We start from the raw sequence: 20,798 nt of genomic DNA, 5'->3' as shown, positions 1-20,798 counted from the left end.
AGCAGATGTGTGTTTGGGATCTCTGAAGGGATGGAGGGAGATGGAATCTGTTCCCCAAGACTATGGAGCATCATGGCTGAGTGAAGAGAGCACTGAACTGGGGTCTATTCCAAGAGCTACTACTGGCCTGGTGTGTGGCAAGTCATTTCATTGCGCTGTGCCTCAGTTCCCACATGTGATGCCTACCTCCTTTGTAAAATGTTTTGAAATCTCCGTAGGTGATATCCTTGGCCACCATATGAAAACATTATTACTGCAGTCAGTCCTCCTGGCCTGTGGGATTTGGTCAATGAACCTGCATAGTCGTGAACCTAGTCACTTCTCACTTTCCTTAGCCCCACAACCCCTTTCACATTGCCATGTAGAGAGTTGTTGGGGAGCAGTGCTGTGTATGGGGATTGTATAGCCCTTTACAAAAGTTCTCCATGGTCTGCACCCCTTCCCCTCCCAGGTTTTCTGCAGCAAATTGGGTCTTCAACACCATGGAAAGGAGGCTAGGTTTGGCGCTGAAGAACAATAGCATTAGAACAGGTGAGGGGAATGGAAGAAAGGAGACAACCAGATTTAATAGATGAGGAGAATCTTAATAAAAACGGACTGTATAGCTTTAAAGAAACTATGCAGTGGGCTCAGAAAATCCTTAATTTTTTTAATTGATGATTGATAGAAATGCAATAGATCAGAAAGTTGTATTGAACCATGCTTAATTTTATTTCTCAGTTTTGCAAGGTTATCTGTCCTACATATGCCCCAGACAGTCAGTAATGTGACTTGTTTAGCTAGTAACAATGAAGACCATTCAGTAAACGACTAACCAGCATCAATTTCCCATTTTAAGAAAAGTATGGGCTGATTCTCCTTTCCCGTCCATGCTTATCCTCACTGTGGATCTCTGTTGGATGTTTTGCACTTGATTCTTGCACCAAACTACCTTGGACAGCAGTAGAAGGTTCACACACAAAATGAATATGGGACAGGTAACAGAGATTAACAGCAGGTAAAAGCTGGTCAGAAGGGTGATTCTTGATCTCCTATTGTAAAGATAGCTTTGTTTAAGACTATACAAAAATTTCAACTTCGTAGCAACCTGCATGAAACTTGGAAGGAGGAACACAGGTTACAGGAGGGAGGATTTGGAGGAGGTGCCAAGAAGTCAGTCTGTGTGCACGTGGCTAGAATGCTAGCTGCAGATGCAGCATGTCTGCAAATAGTTCCCTTAATAAAGAGTCATTTTCATTCTAGAAACATAAGCATTTCTCTCTTACCAATATTACATGCCAGGGTCTGTTTGTGAAACCTGACTAAAAATGTGGTTTAAGCTAAATCAATTGTAAGCCAGTATTTTTTCAGGCATGCTCTTAGCTCTAACCTGTGCTTAGATATGTTTTACTGCTTCCCATAATAGCTTCCTTAGCAACTGCTGCAATTCTGAAAAGCATGCTAGGGAGAATATTGTGACAATGATTTAAACTGTTTAGCAGAATATTAATCAGAATATAGAGGGGGGAAATGATGTGTTCATCATTAAATCATGAGAGGTTGTTGCCTCTTGATTCCCTCCCTGAACCCTGTGAAATTGGGCTAACAATGCTTACTTATCTCTGTGACGAAGTGGGAATGTTCTTAATGTTTTCTCTGAATACCATGTGGGTGCCTCAGTTTCCCCTATGCAGTTCTTAAGCATCTAGGTGGTGGGATAAGGGTGTGTGATTGTTGCAGAGCCCTAGAGGGCCAGTGTGATGGTGTATGCACAGAGAATGGCCATCCCTGTCTTCTGGCAACTGATGGCCTGGGCCCTTCCTCTGCAATAGTGCCAACTGAAGGTGTTGGAGAACAAAGAGATCAGGTGGCCTCCTGGCCCGGGAAAGAGATAAAGGTGAGAGGAGGAATGGGAGAGTTTCAGTTTGGAGCTGTCTGGGGAAATGGAGGGGGGCCCAGTTGGGGCTCTGGCCTCCCTGCCCCTCAAGACGGACTGACTGAGGCGTCCTGGTTCCTGTACCTACAAGCTCTGTTTTGGACTGTGTTCCTGTCATCTAATAAACCTTCTGTTTTACTGGCTAGCTGAGAGTCAAGTCTGACTGCGGAATTAGGGTGCAGGACCCTCTGGTTTCCCCAGGAGCCCCGCCTGTGTGGACTCGCTGTGGGAAATGCACGGTCTGGAAGGGGATGCTGAATGCTCTGAGGTCAGACTCAGGAAGGTCAAAGCTGTGTAGGCTTCTTGCTCTGGAGACAGTCTGCTCACAGAGAGGAGGCTCCCCCAGAGTCCTGACTGGCTTCGTATGGAGTAGTTCCAGAGCATTGCCCAGTGACTCCGTGACAACCTCACAGGGGCATTGTGAGGATTAATTACTTAATATTTGTACAATCCTTTAAGTCGTTAAGTAGTAAGTACTATTATTTCACAAGACTATTTCCAGTCCAGCCTCACAACTCTGTATCACCTGCACTTTCCTATATAAACTGTTAAAACAAATGGTTGGATCCGGAGCTTTATTTGGCTTGTTTGGACACGGTTACTCTATTGGCCCTCAAAGTGCGTGCCCTTTGCATTTCTATCTGGCCTACGTAAATCTGAGCCAGACAATGCCCTGAGGTTCTCCTCCCTTTATTATTTAATATTTTACATATCCTTCCATCTCTATGACACTCTGAGTTGAAGGTGGGAGAACAGTGTTTTCTCAGTATAATGCCTCTCTGGGCTGTGAATCATTCACCAACAGTGCCTTTAAACTGCTCTCCCTTCCAAGTGGAAGTGTGAAACCTGAGCTCCGCTGGCCCAAGGCTCATGTAGTGGGTGGCCTACCTCCGTCTCCATTACCTACTTAGGTCATTACTAGGGCTGTCGATTAATCGCAGTTAACTCACACTGAACTATCAAAGCCATTACTCTTTTTCCAGGTTGACCAGTAGAATTATTTTATTCAAACTAGTTTGCCCATCCCTAGATGAGAGCTTGGAATGCTTAACACAGTCATCTCTACTTCATAAGCCAGACATTGGCTCTAGGAGTTGAGTTTTCATCTTTGCATGGTGTGCATTGTTTCACTCAATGCTGTACAGAAGATGTATTCACATTTACTGCTAATATTGCTTCTGCCTCTGGCTTTATTTAACAGTACGCATGGGCTAGTCTTAATGGCAAACAGTTAAAAACTAGTCAAATATTTAGAGGAAATAAGCTAGTAATAATAATAAGTAGCCCTCTTCACCACCCCGGTTGTACTTCCTCTTCCTGTGAAAGTGTACAAGCAAACAACACTTCAGCGTAATAGAGAATCTCTGCTATACGAGAGAATCAAAGAGCTCAAGGGAATGAGAATAGCAATAGAGAATAACAATTTGCCCATCTTCAATCTAAAGATCTTATAATGCCACAGACAGCCAACTAAACCTCACAATAACACTGGATGCTGGCAAATATTATACACGTTTTACAGGCTGAAAAAATGAAGCACAAGGCAACTAAATGACTTCTCCAAGGTCATACAGGAATCCAGTGGCAGACCCAGGATTAGAACACATGAGTGAAATCCTGGGCCCATTGAAATTAATGGCAAAACTCCCATTAACTTCAGAATTTCACTGCATATCTCTCAGCTCCCAGTTACCCACCTTATCCACAGGAGCATTCATGCTAAAACATGCATCCCTGCCTAACTGCTGTGATGTCTTGTCATGTCATTCATCTCTCTTTGCTTTCCACTTTCACCAGGAATGTTTGTACCAACACAGAGAACTGAAGGTATCTCAACATCAGACATCATTACTAGAATTGTACGAGACTATGATGTCTATGCCCGACGCAACCTCCAAAGAGGATATACCGCCAAAGAGCTGAATGTTAGTTTTATAAATGTAAGTAAGCACATCTTCTCTTCTCCCTCTTCTGATAGGGTTTCCATTAGAAGCCCAACCTTGGAGTAGGGGTTAAGATACACTAATTTTCCTCTTGTGCCTTTGACATGGGAGATGGAACAGAGCAGGAGTTGGTTAAAACTAACTGGGAAAAATAAACATTGGTGGGCTTGAGATTTATTTTTAAGAAGTCCTGGCAAGTATCAGTTTCAAATATACCACTTGGCATAGTTCTTGGAAACTGTAGCTCTTTAAGTAAAGCCAATACTCCCAATTTCCCGTTATGTTTCTGAACTACTGCATACTTCTCATGGAGCTGCTGATAATTTAATAACACTGCCGCTAAAAAAAGCTTCCAATCATGTAAGGAAGACAGTCACAGTCTCTCCAAAAAGCAGCCTGCAGTTTGACTTTGTTTCCTTATTGTTGCTGTGATGTGGCCAAATGCCAGAGATCAGAAGGAAAAGGCGTGGAAAGCACAAGTGTCTGCAATCAATTTTCTTCCTCTACAAAGCAATTACATTGAAGAAAAGAAAAAAAAGATGTTAAAGTAAGCTTAAAGGGTCCAGTGTAAGCCCAGGGGGTGAAAAAGGAAATCTGTGGTGAGCCACTGTTTTGACAAATTTTGCAGAAGTCAGAGAGCAGTTTGTCAAGTCATAGAACGTGTGAGACAAAACCTAAGCAGAACGGAATGAATTAGAGAGCTAATATGAAAGCTCAGAGGTTGCTGAGGATTGCTCTGGAGGATGCAGTATTTCAAATTAAGCAGCGTCTAATGACAGAACTCTCTGTACTGTCTAGGAGAAGGGTAAAGATGTGTAGGAAACATAAGTTTTCCTTCCGCCATTTTCTCTTTCAAGTCTTAGCAGCATAGCCCCAGGAAAGTGACAATGCTGAAAAGCTCCTCTGCACTGTGCCATATTACAAAAGGACATTGTGAATGACTACAGCTAGTTAATGAGAAAAAATTTTAAAGGAAGGACAGTGCATCACAAAATGTACTTCTCCTGTTTATTTGCCATGTGCAGGATAGTTTTATTTATTTCAATAGCCCTCACTTTAGCACTTTGCTAAAGAGAAACACTTAAGCAGATGTCTAGCCAATTTTGAAAAAAATGAGTAAAAAGTATTGTCAAGTCTTACACCTTGCCAATTTTTGTGGGATTGCAATTATATTTTCCTACTTTTTCTTTAATAATCTATCCCCCCCTTTTGCTGTGTCAAAGAGCCATATGAGCAACAGGGGAAACTGTAAATAAAATGCTATCAGGTCACAAAGTAGGCAATGGGGGGAAAGATTTTTCTCCCTCCAAATGTTCATTTACAGTAATCTGAAGTGTTACTTGTTCCAAGAGCAAACAAACTTATTTCAGACAGACATGTAATTTTGAAGAGTGCTCCCTTAAATATCTTCTAAGCAATGAGGACAGACTGTGTGTGTGGGATTGGACCCTGGGACTTGCAATGGGAGTTAGGCACCTATCTTGATTAGGCACTTTGGTAAGTCCCACTCAGTGGTTAATTTGTATCAGGGCTTGCCAGGGCTGAGCCCCGGCATCTCTCGGCTTGGTGGTTCATAGCCCCAGCACCTCTGGGCTTGCCGCGTCAGTAAAAAGTAAAAAAAACTGCTTGAGCCCTGGCACCTCTTTCATTACAAATTAAGCACTGGTCCCACCAAAGGCCTGTCTGTCTCTTTAGGCCCCTAAGAACCTTTGTAAATCTGGCCCTTTCTCAAGCCAAGGAATGACAGGCTGAGTGGTACAATTCTCCCATACTTGAGATAGAATAAATCAGACAGTCTATAGATTTTTTTGTAATATGCACCTCTCAGCTGGAGTTGGAAACACAGAGATAGGCATTTTCTTGGTCTTTGTTTCATATTTCATTTCATTTCGGAGCACTGGATCTTATATTTCCCACTTGGAAATGGCACATCATGAAGGGGCTCACTAATTTAATTCAGGCGGTGACTCAAGATTCATCGGTCATTCCAATTTAGGAGGATCCTTGGGATCCTTAGATTTTCCCTCTGAACCTTCATTCTCAGTCCAGGTCTACTGTACTGCTAGTTTCTATGTTCATGTTTGAGGTGGGAGTAGGGGCATCTTATGTATCCTTCTTTTAGACCTAGAGGCTTCCCCATATTTTCCCTGCTGTAACTATCCACGCAGGAGGATCAATACTGCAGCCATCATTCAGACAGAGGAACACTGGGTGTGAATTTGCTTTGGAGCTCATCAAATCTGTTTCTTAACTGGTCAGAGGGTATTACTGTTGCATAGCACATGCGGCATTTCTTCACCCCGCTTCTAGAGACTCAGGCTATGGCTACACTAGCGCTTTTGTCAGTCAGGGGTGTGAAAAAACACACCCCCTTACCAACATAAGTTACAGCGACAGGAGCACCGGTGTGGTCAGCGCTGTGTCGGTGGGCGACGCTCTCCTGCCAATATAGCTACTGCTGCTCATTGGGAGTGGTTTAATTATGCCTACAGGAGAGCTCTCTCAGGCTTGCAAAGAGCAGCTACATGGATGACCTTAGCCTGTCGCTGCAAGGTCTGTAGCATAATGATGTCAACCTAGCCTAATGCGTTCTGAAGTCCCTGCTGGCCTAGGGTTACACTAGTTTAACAAAAGGAGTACTTGTGGCACCTTAGAGACTAACCAATTTATTTGAGCATAAGCTTTCGTGAGCTACAGCTCACTTCATCGGATGCATCCGATGAAATGAGCTGTAGCTCACGAAAGCTTATGCTCAAATAAATTGGTTAGTCTCTAAGGTGCCACAAGTACTCCTTTTCTTTTTGCGGATACAGACTAACACGACTGTTACTGTGAAACTAGTTTAACAGGAGACGCTCTGCTCTTCTCCAAGGGCTTCTAGTGTTTCAAAACAAATAAAAGGGACCAGTAGACAATCAAAATTCTGGCATTCCTAAATTAAGGCTTGGTTGCTTATGTAACTGTGGGGTTTGGGGTGGTGGGGTTATCCTGATTTAGCCACTTTGGCTAGTCCTACTAAGCTGAAAAACAAATGCTCCTGTGTCCTTTTGAATTTCTGTGTCAGCAACAGCTTGGAGGTGCTAATATTTTGAGTTTAAGATAAAATGCAATTGTTAGTTCCATTAAATGTTTAGCATAAAAATGACTTAGTAAAAGTATGGGCCTATGTTAGAACTTGTAAACTTTGAAGCACACGTCAACTCTGAAAGTAGCTCTAAAATGGCATTGTAGAGCTCCTTTTTCATTGTCCCATGGTGCTAATTTTTAAAAGTTCAAGTGCACAGGTGTGTGTGTGGGTGGGTGTGTGGGGTGTATGCACATGCGTCTAATTTGTGTACTTACCATAACTACCTGCTCAAATTGGATATTTAAGCATGCAGATAACTAATGAGCTGCACCAGAAGCACAAAACTAATTTGCATCTGCAATGTGGGAATTGTGCATGTAAATCAGGTGTGTGAATGCTCACATATTTTGGTGTATGCATTTGCATGGCCACATTTGAAAAATCAAGACCTCAATGACTCCCTATCATATCTGATTAATTAACAGGTTTACAAAAAGTTTTCTGAATGCCAACCCTGAAAACTCAAACTGGAAGCTGGAAGTCAAGCTGCGTATTTTCTGGCTTGTTCTTCCTCACAACTAATAAAGATTCTGCAACTGGACTTCAACAATTCTACTGATGATGCTTGAGCTGGAATAAAATCCATCTCACACTCACCTAACTGCAATACTAACAAGACCAGCAAGGAAAATTTGACTGGCTATACATAGGAAGTAGATTCTCTTGAGTCATAAGATGCCAAATTTACACTCCCACTTCTTCAACCAAAGCTGCACTTTTATAGGTTAAGCTGCCACAGTGGAGCTAAAGAACATTTGTCTTAGAGGAAAATTAATTAGTTAATTACTGTGTAATCCAGATTTACTCGAATTCCAGTTAACTGAAGTTCCCAGGCTGCCAAAAGTTGGTTGTGAACTGACTGAAGCTCTGCTCCTACAGAGCTCATAAGATCTCCAGAGACAGAGCTTCAGAGCCTTTAAGCTCTGCATGACTGGCTGTGCTTCTGAGGAGTTTAGAAGCTTTTCAAGACTAAAGCTTTGAATCTGAGGCACTTAGCAACGCTGAGAGCCCATTCTTTTTCTCTTCCGATGAGCTGAGCGGATCTCTGAACATTGATTCTTTCCCTCCACTCCTCAACTGTTTGGTCAGCTAGCCTTCTGGCCTAGACAAACCTCTCAGGTATAACCAGGGGACCGCTGATTATCCAAAGCCACAATCATGAAGATTCTCTTCTGTTTTGAAGAGATCTCTTCACAGGAGATACCTTGGACTGGGATAGCATCAGGGCTGCAAGCCAGTATTGGGATGCACTGGCAAGAGAGTGTGGGGAAATTTGCATGTTGCCTGCTACAGGCCTGGGTATTAGTTCTTTACTTGCACGAATACTAAATTGACATTATTTTTAAAGAACACTCTATTTTAATGTATCTAGAACTCTGTTTTTCTACTGGGGAACATAACACATGATAAGCATTAAATGATAAATATTTTCAGAACATCCATACATTTACATATTAAAATATTACACAATAGTAGTCAGAAAAAGCCCTGTGTATTTAAGCACAATTAACAAGCTTTCTTCTTTCCCCAAACCCACTTGATAATTTTTTTGTCTGTCCACACATACTTTTCAAACAGGAAAAGAAATATCGCTTTCAGAACCAAGTAGACAAAATGAAAGAAAAGGTGAAAAATGTAGAGGAAAAATCAAAAGAATTTGTTAATAAGGTGGAAGAGAAGAGCCATGACCTCATTCAGAAATGGGAAGAGAAGTCCAGAGAGTTCATTGGCAACTTTTTAGAGCTGTTTGGACCCGACGGAGCTTGGGTAGGTACTTCATTCCAGGAATTCTGTCTGCCTTCGATTTATTCTTAACACAGACCCATAGCAAGTGCTTTTGCTGCAGTCTTTGTTTTGAAAGCCAATCTAGAAGGTCAGTGCCAATTCCACTCATTTCATGCCACAACATGTTCTAGAACCACAGTGCAAACATCTCCCGCTTCCAATGTCCTTTTCAGGCCAATTTCTGCGTTTGTATTTTTAAAAGGCACTACCAACATTATGTAGTGACCAAGTATGTTACAGTGTAAGACTGCATTAGGTAGTACTGTGTATTAACAGATACATTGTACATTTATACACAGAGGCCTATTTCCCCCTCCCTCCCACATCATCAATAAACAGGAGTTATGCACCTATATTAGGGAAAGCTTATACTCCAGAAAATGGCAATAAAGAGACAGGGAAACATTAAAAAATTTGGCAATATTTTAAAATAGCATAATAAATATAAAAATGGTCATGTTGTAGTCAGGTGTAAATTTATACTGAGAAATTATTTCAGTCCCTAATAATCAGACTCATAGGGATGCCTGCAGAGAGGTACACATCTTAGGCCAGGCTTCAAGATGCACTTTTGTAAGTCACTTCTTTTTGTGAACAATTGACCCAGCCACTTTCATCCAGAGATTTCATGGAGCTTCCCAAAGGTGGTCATAGGATTATTTACAGTTCTCGTTTTACAGCTGGGGAGACTGAAGCACAGAGGGGTTAACTGAGTCACACAAAATTGCACCTCTGGGCCTACCCTTTCCTTCATTCCCCACGTTTGTTACTCTAATTTAGTGTGTCATGTCTAAAACTGGACTGTAAGCTGTTCAGAACAGAGAGTGTGGCTTATTTGTTAGGTAGAGTGCCTAAAGCCAGGTTTCCACTGCAAACTTTTGCCAACATAGCTCTGTTGGTCAGGGGTGTGAAGGGATGTGAGCTGATCGGTGCAGCTGTGCCAGCAAAAGCCCCTAGTGCAGAAGCAGTTATACCAGTAAGCATGTGCTTTTGCCAATATAGTTCATTTCATGTGGCTGGAATAAGCATTACTGGCAAAACTGCTTTGCTAAGATAAGTAGCATCTGCACTATACTAGGCCATGCTCTGAGTCATTGGCTGAGCTAGGAATAGAGGCCAGGGCCTTGACTCAGTTCCCTGCTCTAAGCACTAGAAAAAATACCATTGAGAAATATTTTATCTTCAACATTAGATATTTTTATAGACTGAAATTCCTTAGTGAAAAGCAGTCGGCTAAAACTCCTGCTAAAGAATATTTGTTGGCTCTCTGATTTAGGATGGCAGATGCAGAGTAGGAAACCAGATGTAATTTTATGCAGACACATTTGCAGAGCAAAGTCCCATAAAAGCGTCTGGTAAAGAGTGAAATCAGAGCTGGCACTGTTCTAAGGAAAGCTTTAGTGACAGTGAACTGAGGTGTTTTCAGAAATCATCTTCAGCCTGGCAACTGGAAATTGGTTGGTTTTTTTAATAATGATAACTTGTTATTAGTGTCAAAACTGTTATTAACATTAATTTGCCACATCATTGTTAGTTAGATGTTGCTTTGAATGTTGACATTAAAAGTCCAGGAATAGTTATAGGCATGTTATATTCCTAGATCAGTAATTTGCATTCCATTAATATGCTATTATTATAATTACTATTTGTGAAATAATACACTTTGTGCTGGCATCCCTTTTCTAAAGGATAAACTAAGGGCTGGGCAACCCACTTAAAATCATATATAATTTCTGGAAAAGGTTAAAATGCTGTTTTTCAAAATTGCAAAGGATGGATAGAATTCATTTGAGAATTTGTTCACCAAGATAGTTTTATACACAGTTTATTTCCTTCAGATAGTCCCACAGGTGCTGTGATACAATAATAGTGAATGTGATATAAAACTCTAGGAAAAGAGCCAGACCGAAAGCGGTCTTGCAATCTCACAATTGTGTAGTGCAGTACAACGTAAAGCAGATAATGAGCAAGTTCCCTGCGCAAACCTGCTGGTGGTGTGAGTATAACAGCCTCTGCTGCTCTGGGCTGAACTATTTGAAGAAAGATGTTCAAAAAGGTCCATGTTTTTAAAAAATAAAAATGGTTACAAAAGTCCCTCAGAAATAGAGCAACATTATAGGAAACTAGTTTAAAGAGCAACCTGCTCAGTTCCCCAACCGGGACATCTCAGCTTGTGGAGAGCAATCCTGATCATTGTTGGAAATATGTTTGACTGGCCAGAGCCTGAAGTCAGTCATATGTGGGCTTCAGGGTCCAGATTGAAAGTATATTGTGCACTAAATGCGGGATCCTGGATTTTGATTAGACTGACCGTAAACTGTGGCAGTATGACCCCACTGAAATGTCCATAGTGTGTTGTAGAATCAGAAGCTCAAATAGCAGCAGCTGCAGACCTTCAGAGGGAGTTTTCCAATGCTTAGGTTCTTTACCTGGTCACTTTTATTTTGTAAAGAAAATGAGACTTCCATACACAGGAAATGCAACTTTTGCACAGCCCCATAGAACTTCCTAAACCCAACAAAGACTCTTGCACCAATACTTTACAGAGCCAGACCACATCACTTTCCTCTCTTAACCCTCCACACTAAAACCCCTCATTGGGACTGCTACTGCAACTGATTGTGATGCTGCTACAGGCTTGGGATCTTTGCCAGCATTGATTACATTCTGACAGCGCTGGACTAGTCACACTATTAACCCTTTCCTGCCCGAACCGGTCCTCTACTTAGCAGGCTGGAAGCTACTGCAAAGAGCAAGAACTTTCTGCTAGCCCAGGAGATTTACAAAGCATTGAATAGTTCAAACCTAGAGAGCAGGACAGGAGTAGAGACACATGGCCATGGGTGTGGGAGGGATACCAACCTGAATATTGTGCTGAAGTTGAATTTACTGGGGTTGTATCCTCTTCTACCATTTGGTTTTGCAGCTGAAGGCAGAGTGTGACATTAAGTTGATAATAGCTAGTTAATTTTTAGAGTTCTGTTCAAATAGAAGATAAAATATAAGGTTGGTGTGGGGGCTCTGGAGTTAATTGAGATTTGTTATTCTAGTTTGGTACTTCACTCCCTGGGCCAGTAGCAACCAGGAGCGTGGTGGAAGAAACTAGCTTAGTCCCCAGAAGTCAGAAGGGCCTTCCATTCATTTCAGCAATGCCTCTCGCTGCTGTTGTAGTAGATCTGACAAGCTCCAAAGGGAGCCATCCAACCTTCTTGGCCAGAAGGAAGGTCACCACAGCACAAGATCTTGATGACTTGGGGGAAGAAATCAAATTGAGAAAAATCATGGAATTCTTGGGTCCTCCAAGAGGAAAAGAAAAGCAGAAAATACTCAGCAAGCTGTATGATCAGAACATTGCTAGCTACTAGCTACTTATGGTTTTTGAAATCATACTAATTGTTATAGTATGTGAGCACCTCATACACATTCATAGATTTATCCTTCTCATAGCCCTATGACTGGTCTAATAGAAAAGTATTGCTATCCCTGATAGAGAATAGAGCCATAGCATGACTGAGCAATTTACATAACCACACAAGATGTCTGGGCACAGCTGAAATAGATGATCTCCTGTATTCCTGTACTTCAGCCATGAGGCCATGCATGGCACTAGAAACATATGATGTGCCATATTAGAGCAGGTCATTCATTCATCTAACCCTTATTCTGCCTCCAGCACTGGCAAGTACCACATATTTCAAAGGAAAGTTAAAATAAAAACCAAATCATAACACACCTTGCCAGTTATTCCTCTTTAGAGCAATGGAAAATGAAATCCAACCCAAGGTTTTTGTTACGATTTCTGGCCTGTATTTGTATGGGTTATGTGTGTTGTGGTTAGATGTGTAGATCCAGCTGGTATTCGACAGGCACAGAATTGGAACTCTAGCACTGAGCAGGAGGGGGACACATCTCCATCTTCCGTGCAGCAGTGGAAGCTAGCCATGAGAGGGTGGGGCAGGATTCATCTGGAGATTATTGTCCAGCTCTGACCAGGAGAAGTTCTGGCAGCAAAAAGGGCTCAGAGTTTGGACAGAGAGAAAACCAGCTTCATGAGACAAAAGGTGACCCAAAAGCTTAACACTGCCAGATGAAGTTGCGGCTAGTTGGCAGAGAGCAAGTCATGCAGTTTTGTTGGACAAGAGCTGGCTGACAAGGCCTTGACTTGCTGTGCAGAACTGTTAGCTAGAAAGCGCTCTTCTTATTTTGCGTGGAAATACTCTGGAGGAGGAAGCCTTGGGGCAAAAACTTAAGGTGTGCTTTTAAATCATGTTAGTTAAACTGATGTCAAAGGCTGTGTGGACACACTTATTTTGGCTTAAACTAGGCTTATTTAGGTTCGTTAGCCAAAAATAAGAGTTTGCAGCAGTTTAGCAGGTTCGTGGTGCAACTTTTGCATGTAGATAAGGCCTTATTCTTTTCATTAGAACTCGGGCTGCAAGCAGCCACTTGCTCTGTGCAGACTAAAAATATAGGGCATGTGCGAGCAAACACATTTTAACTAACCATCTTTCTAAACAATGGTGTAAACAGGGTTTAACACCTTTCAAACCGTGTTAGTGGGTTGTGGTCCAATCCTCGAAGGAAGCCCAGAAGGGGCCAAGGTTGTTAACATTGTTGTCAAAAGTGTCAACCCTGCCTCTGCTGCTGTTTAGAAACATGTTAGTTACAATGTGTTAGCTCACACACGGTCACACCTGAGCTACACTTTGCCCTGAACAAGAGCACAGTCCAGCTGCAAGCTGTTGAAAGAATTACCAATACAATTCAGTGACTCAGGCAGCAGTAAGAGCTCCAAAAGAAGTATCCCAGACAGCACCTTCCCCACTCCACCTTGAAGGTTAAGCTCCATGTCTCCTTTGTCACAAACTTAACAGTACATTGCTGCTCTCAAAAGTGACTACACCAAAATGTGGCATCTTGTTTTGCTCAAAAGATCTATTCCATGGGTGAAGTCAATGGAGAACTTCCTACTGACTTGAATAAGGTCAGGATTTCACCCCATACTTGTATCCAGAGTCGTCATCGCTGGCTACAACAACAAAGTGAAGGCCGGTTTGTACACACATCACATAAGCGCAGTCCCATTGACTTCAGATGTGAATAACCAGGGCCGTCTCTAGGGAAGTGCGGGGCCTGGGGTGGAAGTGACTAATCCGTCACTTCTGGGACCGACTGCACCGGCTAATTGCACTGGCCCACATGGCCCCCCAAAGCGTGGGGCCCGGACTGGTTGCCCCGATTCGCCCTACCTAAGGGACAACTCTGTGAATAACCACCAGGTTGCCCAATCTGACTTTACATTTCTCTGACTGACTCCTGTTGGTACAGTGGAGCCAGCCCAGCTAAGCGAGAGTGAAACGAAGTCTGTTCTGGCTCACCCAGGAACCGAACAACTAACTAAATTCTGCCCTCAGCGTCTCTGCAGAGATCTGTAGGATGTGTAGTGTAGCTGGAAAGCTCCCAGCAGCACTTTTGCATCCACACCAGTTTGCTGGGTACCCAAACCGTTTGGCTTGTAAAGTGTGAGCATTTGCCTGGAATGAGTGAGAGGCAACACCACAGGGGACTCCAGGGTGCCATTTTGACTGGCCATATTTCAGAGCAGAAATGCATGTTAAGCCTCTCCCTTTCCTCAAGGTCAAAGAACCTCTCCCCTTATGTAGGTAACTATCCCCAGCTGGCCTCCCAGCACCCAACCCCCCAGTTGTTGTGCCTGACTCACACAGTCTCTTTTTCAAACTGCTTTTCAGAAACAGATGTTTCAGGAGCGAAGTGGCCGAATGCTCCAGGCCTTGTCGCCGAGGCAGAGCCCAACCAGCAGTCCAACGCGCGGCCGCTCTCCATCCCGCTCTCCGTCGCCGCCCTCCCCCTGGGTGTTCAATAAAGCCTCACCCCCTTCCTCTCCGAAAGCGGCCTCAGCCTCCATCAGCAGCATGAGCGAAGGAGATGAGGATGAGAAGTAAAGAAAAATAAACAATAAAAAAAAATAAAGATACCACCACTCATATAACCTGCAGGTGGCTGGGAGGAGAGGAGCTACATACAGCTGTTTCTAACAGAGGCGAGTGCACTGTAGGAAAAGGCATTGCAAGGAGAGTGGTGCATTGCAAGGGACGAGATCTCAGGAACAGCTCATCTCTGCCCCATGGGGGCTCAGACACACCCGGACAACCAACACACACATGACCTTGGAGTAAGTACCTGTCACTAGTCACCACTTGCTGCAGCTGCTAGGGCCAGACAAGAACCTCGGGGAAATTGCACGCAGGGGAATATTCAGCCCCTGAGCTAGGCTGAGTCAGCATGGGCACAGCAGCAGCACTGCGTGAAGAGATAATTGAGCCACTTCTGGACTCTGCATGTACCTTGGGTGACCCGACAATATTAGGGACTTGCTCTTCCATAGGCATCTATACCTCCACCTTCGGAAAAAAAATGTGTCCTGATTTTTCACACTTGCTCTCTGGTCACCCTACTAAACTTGAGCCCTGCCAGTGTGATGAGGTCTCTTGTCACAGCAGCAAAAAGCTTCTTTGTTACAGGAAATGTGGTTTTTTTTCTTTCAAAATAAAAAAAGCCACCAAAAAACTAAACCAGGCCAGTGCAACAGGGATCTGGCCAGTCGGCACTGGAGATGCATTGAACAGATTGAGTTTAATGAATGTTTGCTGACCAGGCCTTTGTCAGGGCATGTGCAAAGGTGAATATAGTGTGAATCCAATTTGCTTTAGCAAATCTCACTCCTTGTTCCTAGTGCCTCAGAAGCCACCTGTTGTGTTCTGGTTTTCTTTGTGACATTGCTTTGAAGGTTGCAGTGTAGGACAGTGAATGTTCTAGCTGGGATTTCTTGTCTGGGGGAAAAATATTTTAAAGAATTGGGCTGTTTTAGTGATCACCTTAAGAATACACAGGAACCAAAGCCCCTCAGCCACACTTCTCCTGGGACTACCACGCCTTTGGAGATGTCAGTTATCAACCGACTGTCTATGCAACAGCGTTTCTACCCATCCCATGTATCAATCAGATCAATTTTAAAACTTTTGGCATATCTCTAAACAAGACAAAAGCATATACGGACTGTACTTTTTTACAGCTATGTATACAGTACATGCATGCACACACATGGATATGCATTCCCAGTCTGGGATCCAGTTAGCTTCCTGCTGGCAACTGCCTTTAATACATCCAAACATGGGGAGCCCAGCTGGAAAATAATGAAACTTTATACATAGAATTGGATGCTGGTGTTTTCTCTCCTTCCCTCAGAGCATCCTCATATCCCTAACGGAGCCACAAAAACATCAACTTTAAGAAATTTTCTCCTCCTTTTTACACGATCATGTTGAAATCACCAGCCTCTCAGCTCAGCATGAGATGAGACTTCCCTCATACTCCATCTACGCCAGATCAGCAACCACTGGGAGGGGTGGCTGTTGGATTGTGTGACATACCACTCTGTGGCTGGCTGAACTACCTCCCATAAGACTCCCGTGTTCCTCCCAGCCTGGAAAATTAGATTAGAAACTGATCAGACAGCACTACAGAGAAATGATCTGCTCCATCCACCTCTACAGCAGGGGTCCCCAAACTGTGCAGCATGCCCCCCTAGGGGGCCCAGGAGGAACATTTGGGGGAGGCAGCCCCCACAGGGGCAGCGAGGGAGCACCACCCAGCTCCACTCCCACCCCGCCCCTAGCTATGGTCCCAGCCTTGGCTCCCTTACTCCTGTCCATGTCCCCCACTCCTGGCCCCAAGGGGGGGCACAAGGTAAAAAGTTTGGGGACCACTGCTCTAGAGGCTGCTGCACTGAACCTACCTATGTTCTTATGCTGGCATGTCAAGTGTTTCTCCATCCAGTCCACTGAGTGGTTTGGGCACCAAACCAGCAAGGCATACTAAACCTGCAATAAATTCCAATTTGCAGCCTGCCCGGCTGCCAGAACAAGGAATGGCATGGACAACAGTAGCCAAAAGCCAACTGCTTCACTTGCTTCCTTCATGCTGCGAGCACATCACAGTGTGAAAGTTACTGTAGATTTTAGTATTCTTCATTTTGTTGGTTTCCTGTACAGACAGGACAACACAGCTCCAGTGGGAAGGAGAGAGAGACAGGGGGATTAAAAAGGGTGAGATCAACCAGCAAAAGAAGAGGACTTTGCTCCAGCTCATGAAGAACAGACTAACAGTAACATTTCAGAGAGGCACCAAGAATAGGAGTTTGTGAAAAACAGGTGTTGGTGTGTAAATGTACAGTGTGTGTTCATGTATATCAAGGTCCTGGCAGCAGTTTACCCTCTGGCTGCATTCCCTTTCCCTGCAGAGTTAGAAATTATTGGTAATGAGCCCCACCCTCAGCAGTTTCCAGGTGGGCCACTGAAGGACTCTAGCACCAGGCCCCCAAGCCAGCCCCGTGTTTTCCCTCTAATAGCCAAGTACTCCGTTATCCACCCAGCAAGGCCTAGCTGATTGTTCATATGCAACCTCAGCCCAGCCCTTATCTGACTCTCTCTCCAGGAGAGACATCCTTGCTGAGTAACTGGTTTTCTGGAGACACCACCAGTCCCTTTACAGAGTTGCAACAACAGGCAGCTATCATGGTACCAGGGGCACTCACTGCTTTTCACTAGTGAGAATGACAAGAGGGCCACAGTGTCTGGCTGCCACCTGCCCTGTGAGAGAGGATAGTGTAATTAAAACCTTCCTGTTCACCTTAGGCAACCAGCTACTGTAATTTCATCCCTAGGGTGTGCTTGTTTGTTCTTCTGATTTCTCCACTCCTCAGTTTTTCCCATCACAAACCACCCCTTCACAGTGAGAACAGCCTGCTCTCTATGGTGCTGTTTATACCAAGAAGCCCTGTCCAAATGAGATTGAGGCTGTCAGGGTTGGTGGTTTTTTTGTTGTTCAAACAATGCCCTCTGTTCAGCAAAGTTTTGGAGGAAAATTAAACTGCTTGGCTAGTAATGGGAAACAGGACAGACACTCACCAGAATGACCTCATTTTAAGCTTAACTATTGCTCCCAGAGTCACGTGTGGTTTACCGAGTGACAAAGCCATATACCTGTACCAGACGTGTGGTGTGCGTTTGGGATAAGACTAAGCCCGAACGCCTGTTCTCTTAGTAAGGATACCACCCTCCATGCGTATCTCCACCATGCACAGAGAAGACAGCCAACCTCCTTACCATCTCTGGACATACAGATGATGATTTGCACTTTTTGGTCATCACTGGGTTTCATTTTTTATTTTTAACAAGTGTTGCTTTATTGTGTTCCTATTTATAAGCCCAAGCTCCATGGGGAAAATAAATTAAATACAACAGAGAGTGCAGGTTGCCTTCTTTATTTTACTACGGCTCTGCCGGAACGTTCTTTGGTAACATCAAGCCCATGTTCTAACCCCAGTGGCTCCATTATGGACATCCCCTGTCTCTACAGCCACGATACTAAGTGAGCTGAAAAACAGCACAGCCAGCCATTCTGACTTGTCCAAACCCCTGCTGCTAAACTCATCCACCTCCCAATTGTCTCTCCTATTAGCTCCTTGCCAACCTTCCTCCTACTCTTAGCTTTGCAGTGTATGCCTTGTGTTTCCTTTACGCCAAGCACCTGCCTTCACCACCTTCAGACCCATTTCTTCCAGGAGTTTGTCCTGTGTGGCTGTCTTCAGTATTGCTTCCTCCCTCACCTGCACCGCTGTCCCATGTTTTGTCTCGTCCCAGATAGACTGTAAGCTCTTCAAGCAGGGAGCAGCCATCTCTTATATATAGTTATACAATTAATTAAAGAGTAGAAAACAGGATTTTACTCTCTTTCTGCTACAGTATAGCTTCTGTTAGACGGCACCCATAATTGGTAGGCATGTAACCTTTTAATTAATTTCCAATTAATATTAAGTTGTTAAAGATAAGGGCGCAATAAAACCCAGCTTAGCTTTCAGGTTCAAACGTCTAGGTCAGTTACAGAAAATGTATTTAGAGAGGACCACTAGGAAATACTTTAGGGATAGCACTGAACTTTATTCAAAAGGAAGATGATTAGTTAGGCAGATAGGCATGCAGTTACCACATACACAAACACTCACACTCAAAGATGAAATGGTGTATTAATGATCAGTCCACTGACAAGAATGAAGTACTGTACACCTTGTAATCCTGGAAACACCCACCCCTACCCATGATGTTAATTGGAACTCCCATGCAATTAGCAAAACTACTTTTTATACTTCATAACTCTGCTAATTAACATTAAACTCCCCTTCATCATAATTATATTGCCACAAACTTATTGGCTCTTTATATTATACATTATTTAAATTAACAGCTGCATCAATGTCCTTCCCATACTATCAATATAGATAGCATTTTAATCAAACTTTTATAATTCTTAAAAACATTGAAAAACCTTGCTTCAACTAGCTATAACAAAACCATAATGGTCATGTCTTTGCTAACTCTTACTTTCCCATAACGCACTTTCTCCAACTTGCCTTTAACTTCTCACACTAGCATCTTCAGTTTCCTGTATTCCTCTCCACTGAGGCTCCTAACTTCTACTTATTCTTAACCCAAACCATCCGATAGGCTACAGGTGCAATGAATTTAAAATAATGCAATTCTAAAACATCTGGGCATTTATATTCAAGAATCAGTCCCTACCCTTAGTGTAGACATGGAAAAGTTAGTTTCCACATACAAGACTATTTCCTTCCTTTGTCAAGTTCACCACCACTAGGTTTGGGCCAAGGGTGCTTGCTCTTGGCTGGGTTTTGGAGGATCTTTTGTTGCTGGTTTTGAAATAGATATTTCATCTACTCCCTTTCCTCCCCCACCCCCCACCTCTTTATTACAGCTTCTCCCTCATTCCCCTCTCGCTACAAGCCCTGATTCAGCAAAGTATTTCAGCATGTGTTTAACTTTGAAGTCAATGGGACTGCTTACTTACTTAAAAATAAACATGTGCACAAGTACCTTGCTGAATTGGAGAGCTGCAATCCACAAGAAAATGCAATTACATTTAGTGAAAGACGTGTTTTCTAAACTAGAGGGTCACACAGTTGTTTCCGTAGGCCAAGTAGATTGTGTACACCAAGGGGACTCCTTACCTTCCTCCACACAAGCTCTCTGTGCACTACTCTCCCATCCCCTTACATTTCTTTCAGGAGCTTCCTGAACCTGAACCGCCCCTTCTGTGCACATCCTCTCCTCAGGCCAGGTGCTCTATGTGCCCCCCATCACCTGCTCTGCCACATACCAGGGTTCTGTCCCTCTCCTCCCATACCATTCTCTCCACCATCCCAGGGGCTCCATGTATGCCGCCATTGCACCTTCACAGCTGCGCCACGTGCCCCCCAATTCCACCCATGTCAGAGGCTCTGTGTGCACCCCCACTCCCCACTTCCTTAGGTCTGAGAGACAAATCATTCAGTGTCAACATTTTAAAACTATTGGGAGGGAGGACAGAGCTGGGGTAGGAGGCGGTGTTATGTTTGAAGGCAATAATGGCTGCCGTCAACCGGGTCTTTGGTCTATAGACAATTACACACTGGCTAAAGCTGTTGGCTCTGCTAACCAGATGCCATGGGCTCCATGTGTCCACCATTTTCATCCTTCTGGTTTTTCAGTTTTACTCAAAATCAACAGAGTTCTGCCCACTGGTGCCTAGATATTGGTATTCAGGTGTGCTGCAGCATCATATATCATGAGTTTCAAGCCTTCCTTAGTCTTTGCCAGATGCAGTGGAACCTTTGAGCTACTCTTAGCTTTCCCTTTTGATCCTGATTTCCTCCCCCCCCCCCCACACACACACTTCCCCTAGCTTTCACAGTGGAGGCACTCAGGGCACTGCTGGGTGTTCTGGATTACTTGAAACTACCATTATTTAAAGACTCAATAGGAAAGTTTTGGCCTAGCTGAAGCTCTAAACACCACAACAACACTTTTGACTTTCCCTTTCTCTTCCCCATTAAAAATTAGTCAAACATCTCATGACCCTGATTTCACTCTTTTCCTTCTTTGATCTTAAATTT

General features: G+C 43.6%; 1 protein-coding gene across 1 annotated transcript in view; it reads left to right on the top strand.

Moving 5' to 3' along the window:
- The window catches only part of PCYT1B (phosphate cytidylyltransferase 1B, choline), a 41,634-nt gene extending 26,901 nt beyond the window's left edge, over window positions 1-14,733 (top strand). Inside the window, exons 6-8 of the mRNA XM_077807201.1 lie at window positions 3,713-3,855; window positions 8,564-8,752; window positions 14,521-14,733. Of these exons, the coding sequence (XP_077663327.1) occupies window positions 3,713-3,855; window positions 8,564-8,752; window positions 14,521-14,733 (545 nt within the window). The remainder of the gene's footprint in view (window positions 1-3,712; window positions 3,856-8,563; window positions 8,753-14,520) is intronic.
- The last annotated feature ends 6,065 nt before the right edge of the window (window positions 14,734-20,798 follow it).

This window comes from Eretmochelys imbricata, chromosome 1 (genome assembly GCF_965152235.1).
Source record: "Eretmochelys imbricata isolate rEreImb1 chromosome 1, rEreImb1.hap1, whole genome shotgun sequence".
Lineage (NCBI taxonomy): Eukaryota > Metazoa > Chordata > Testudines > Cheloniidae > Eretmochelys > Eretmochelys imbricata.
The sequence above is the reverse complement of the archived record's forward strand: the minus strand, read 5'-3'. Positions and strand labels throughout refer to the sequence as shown.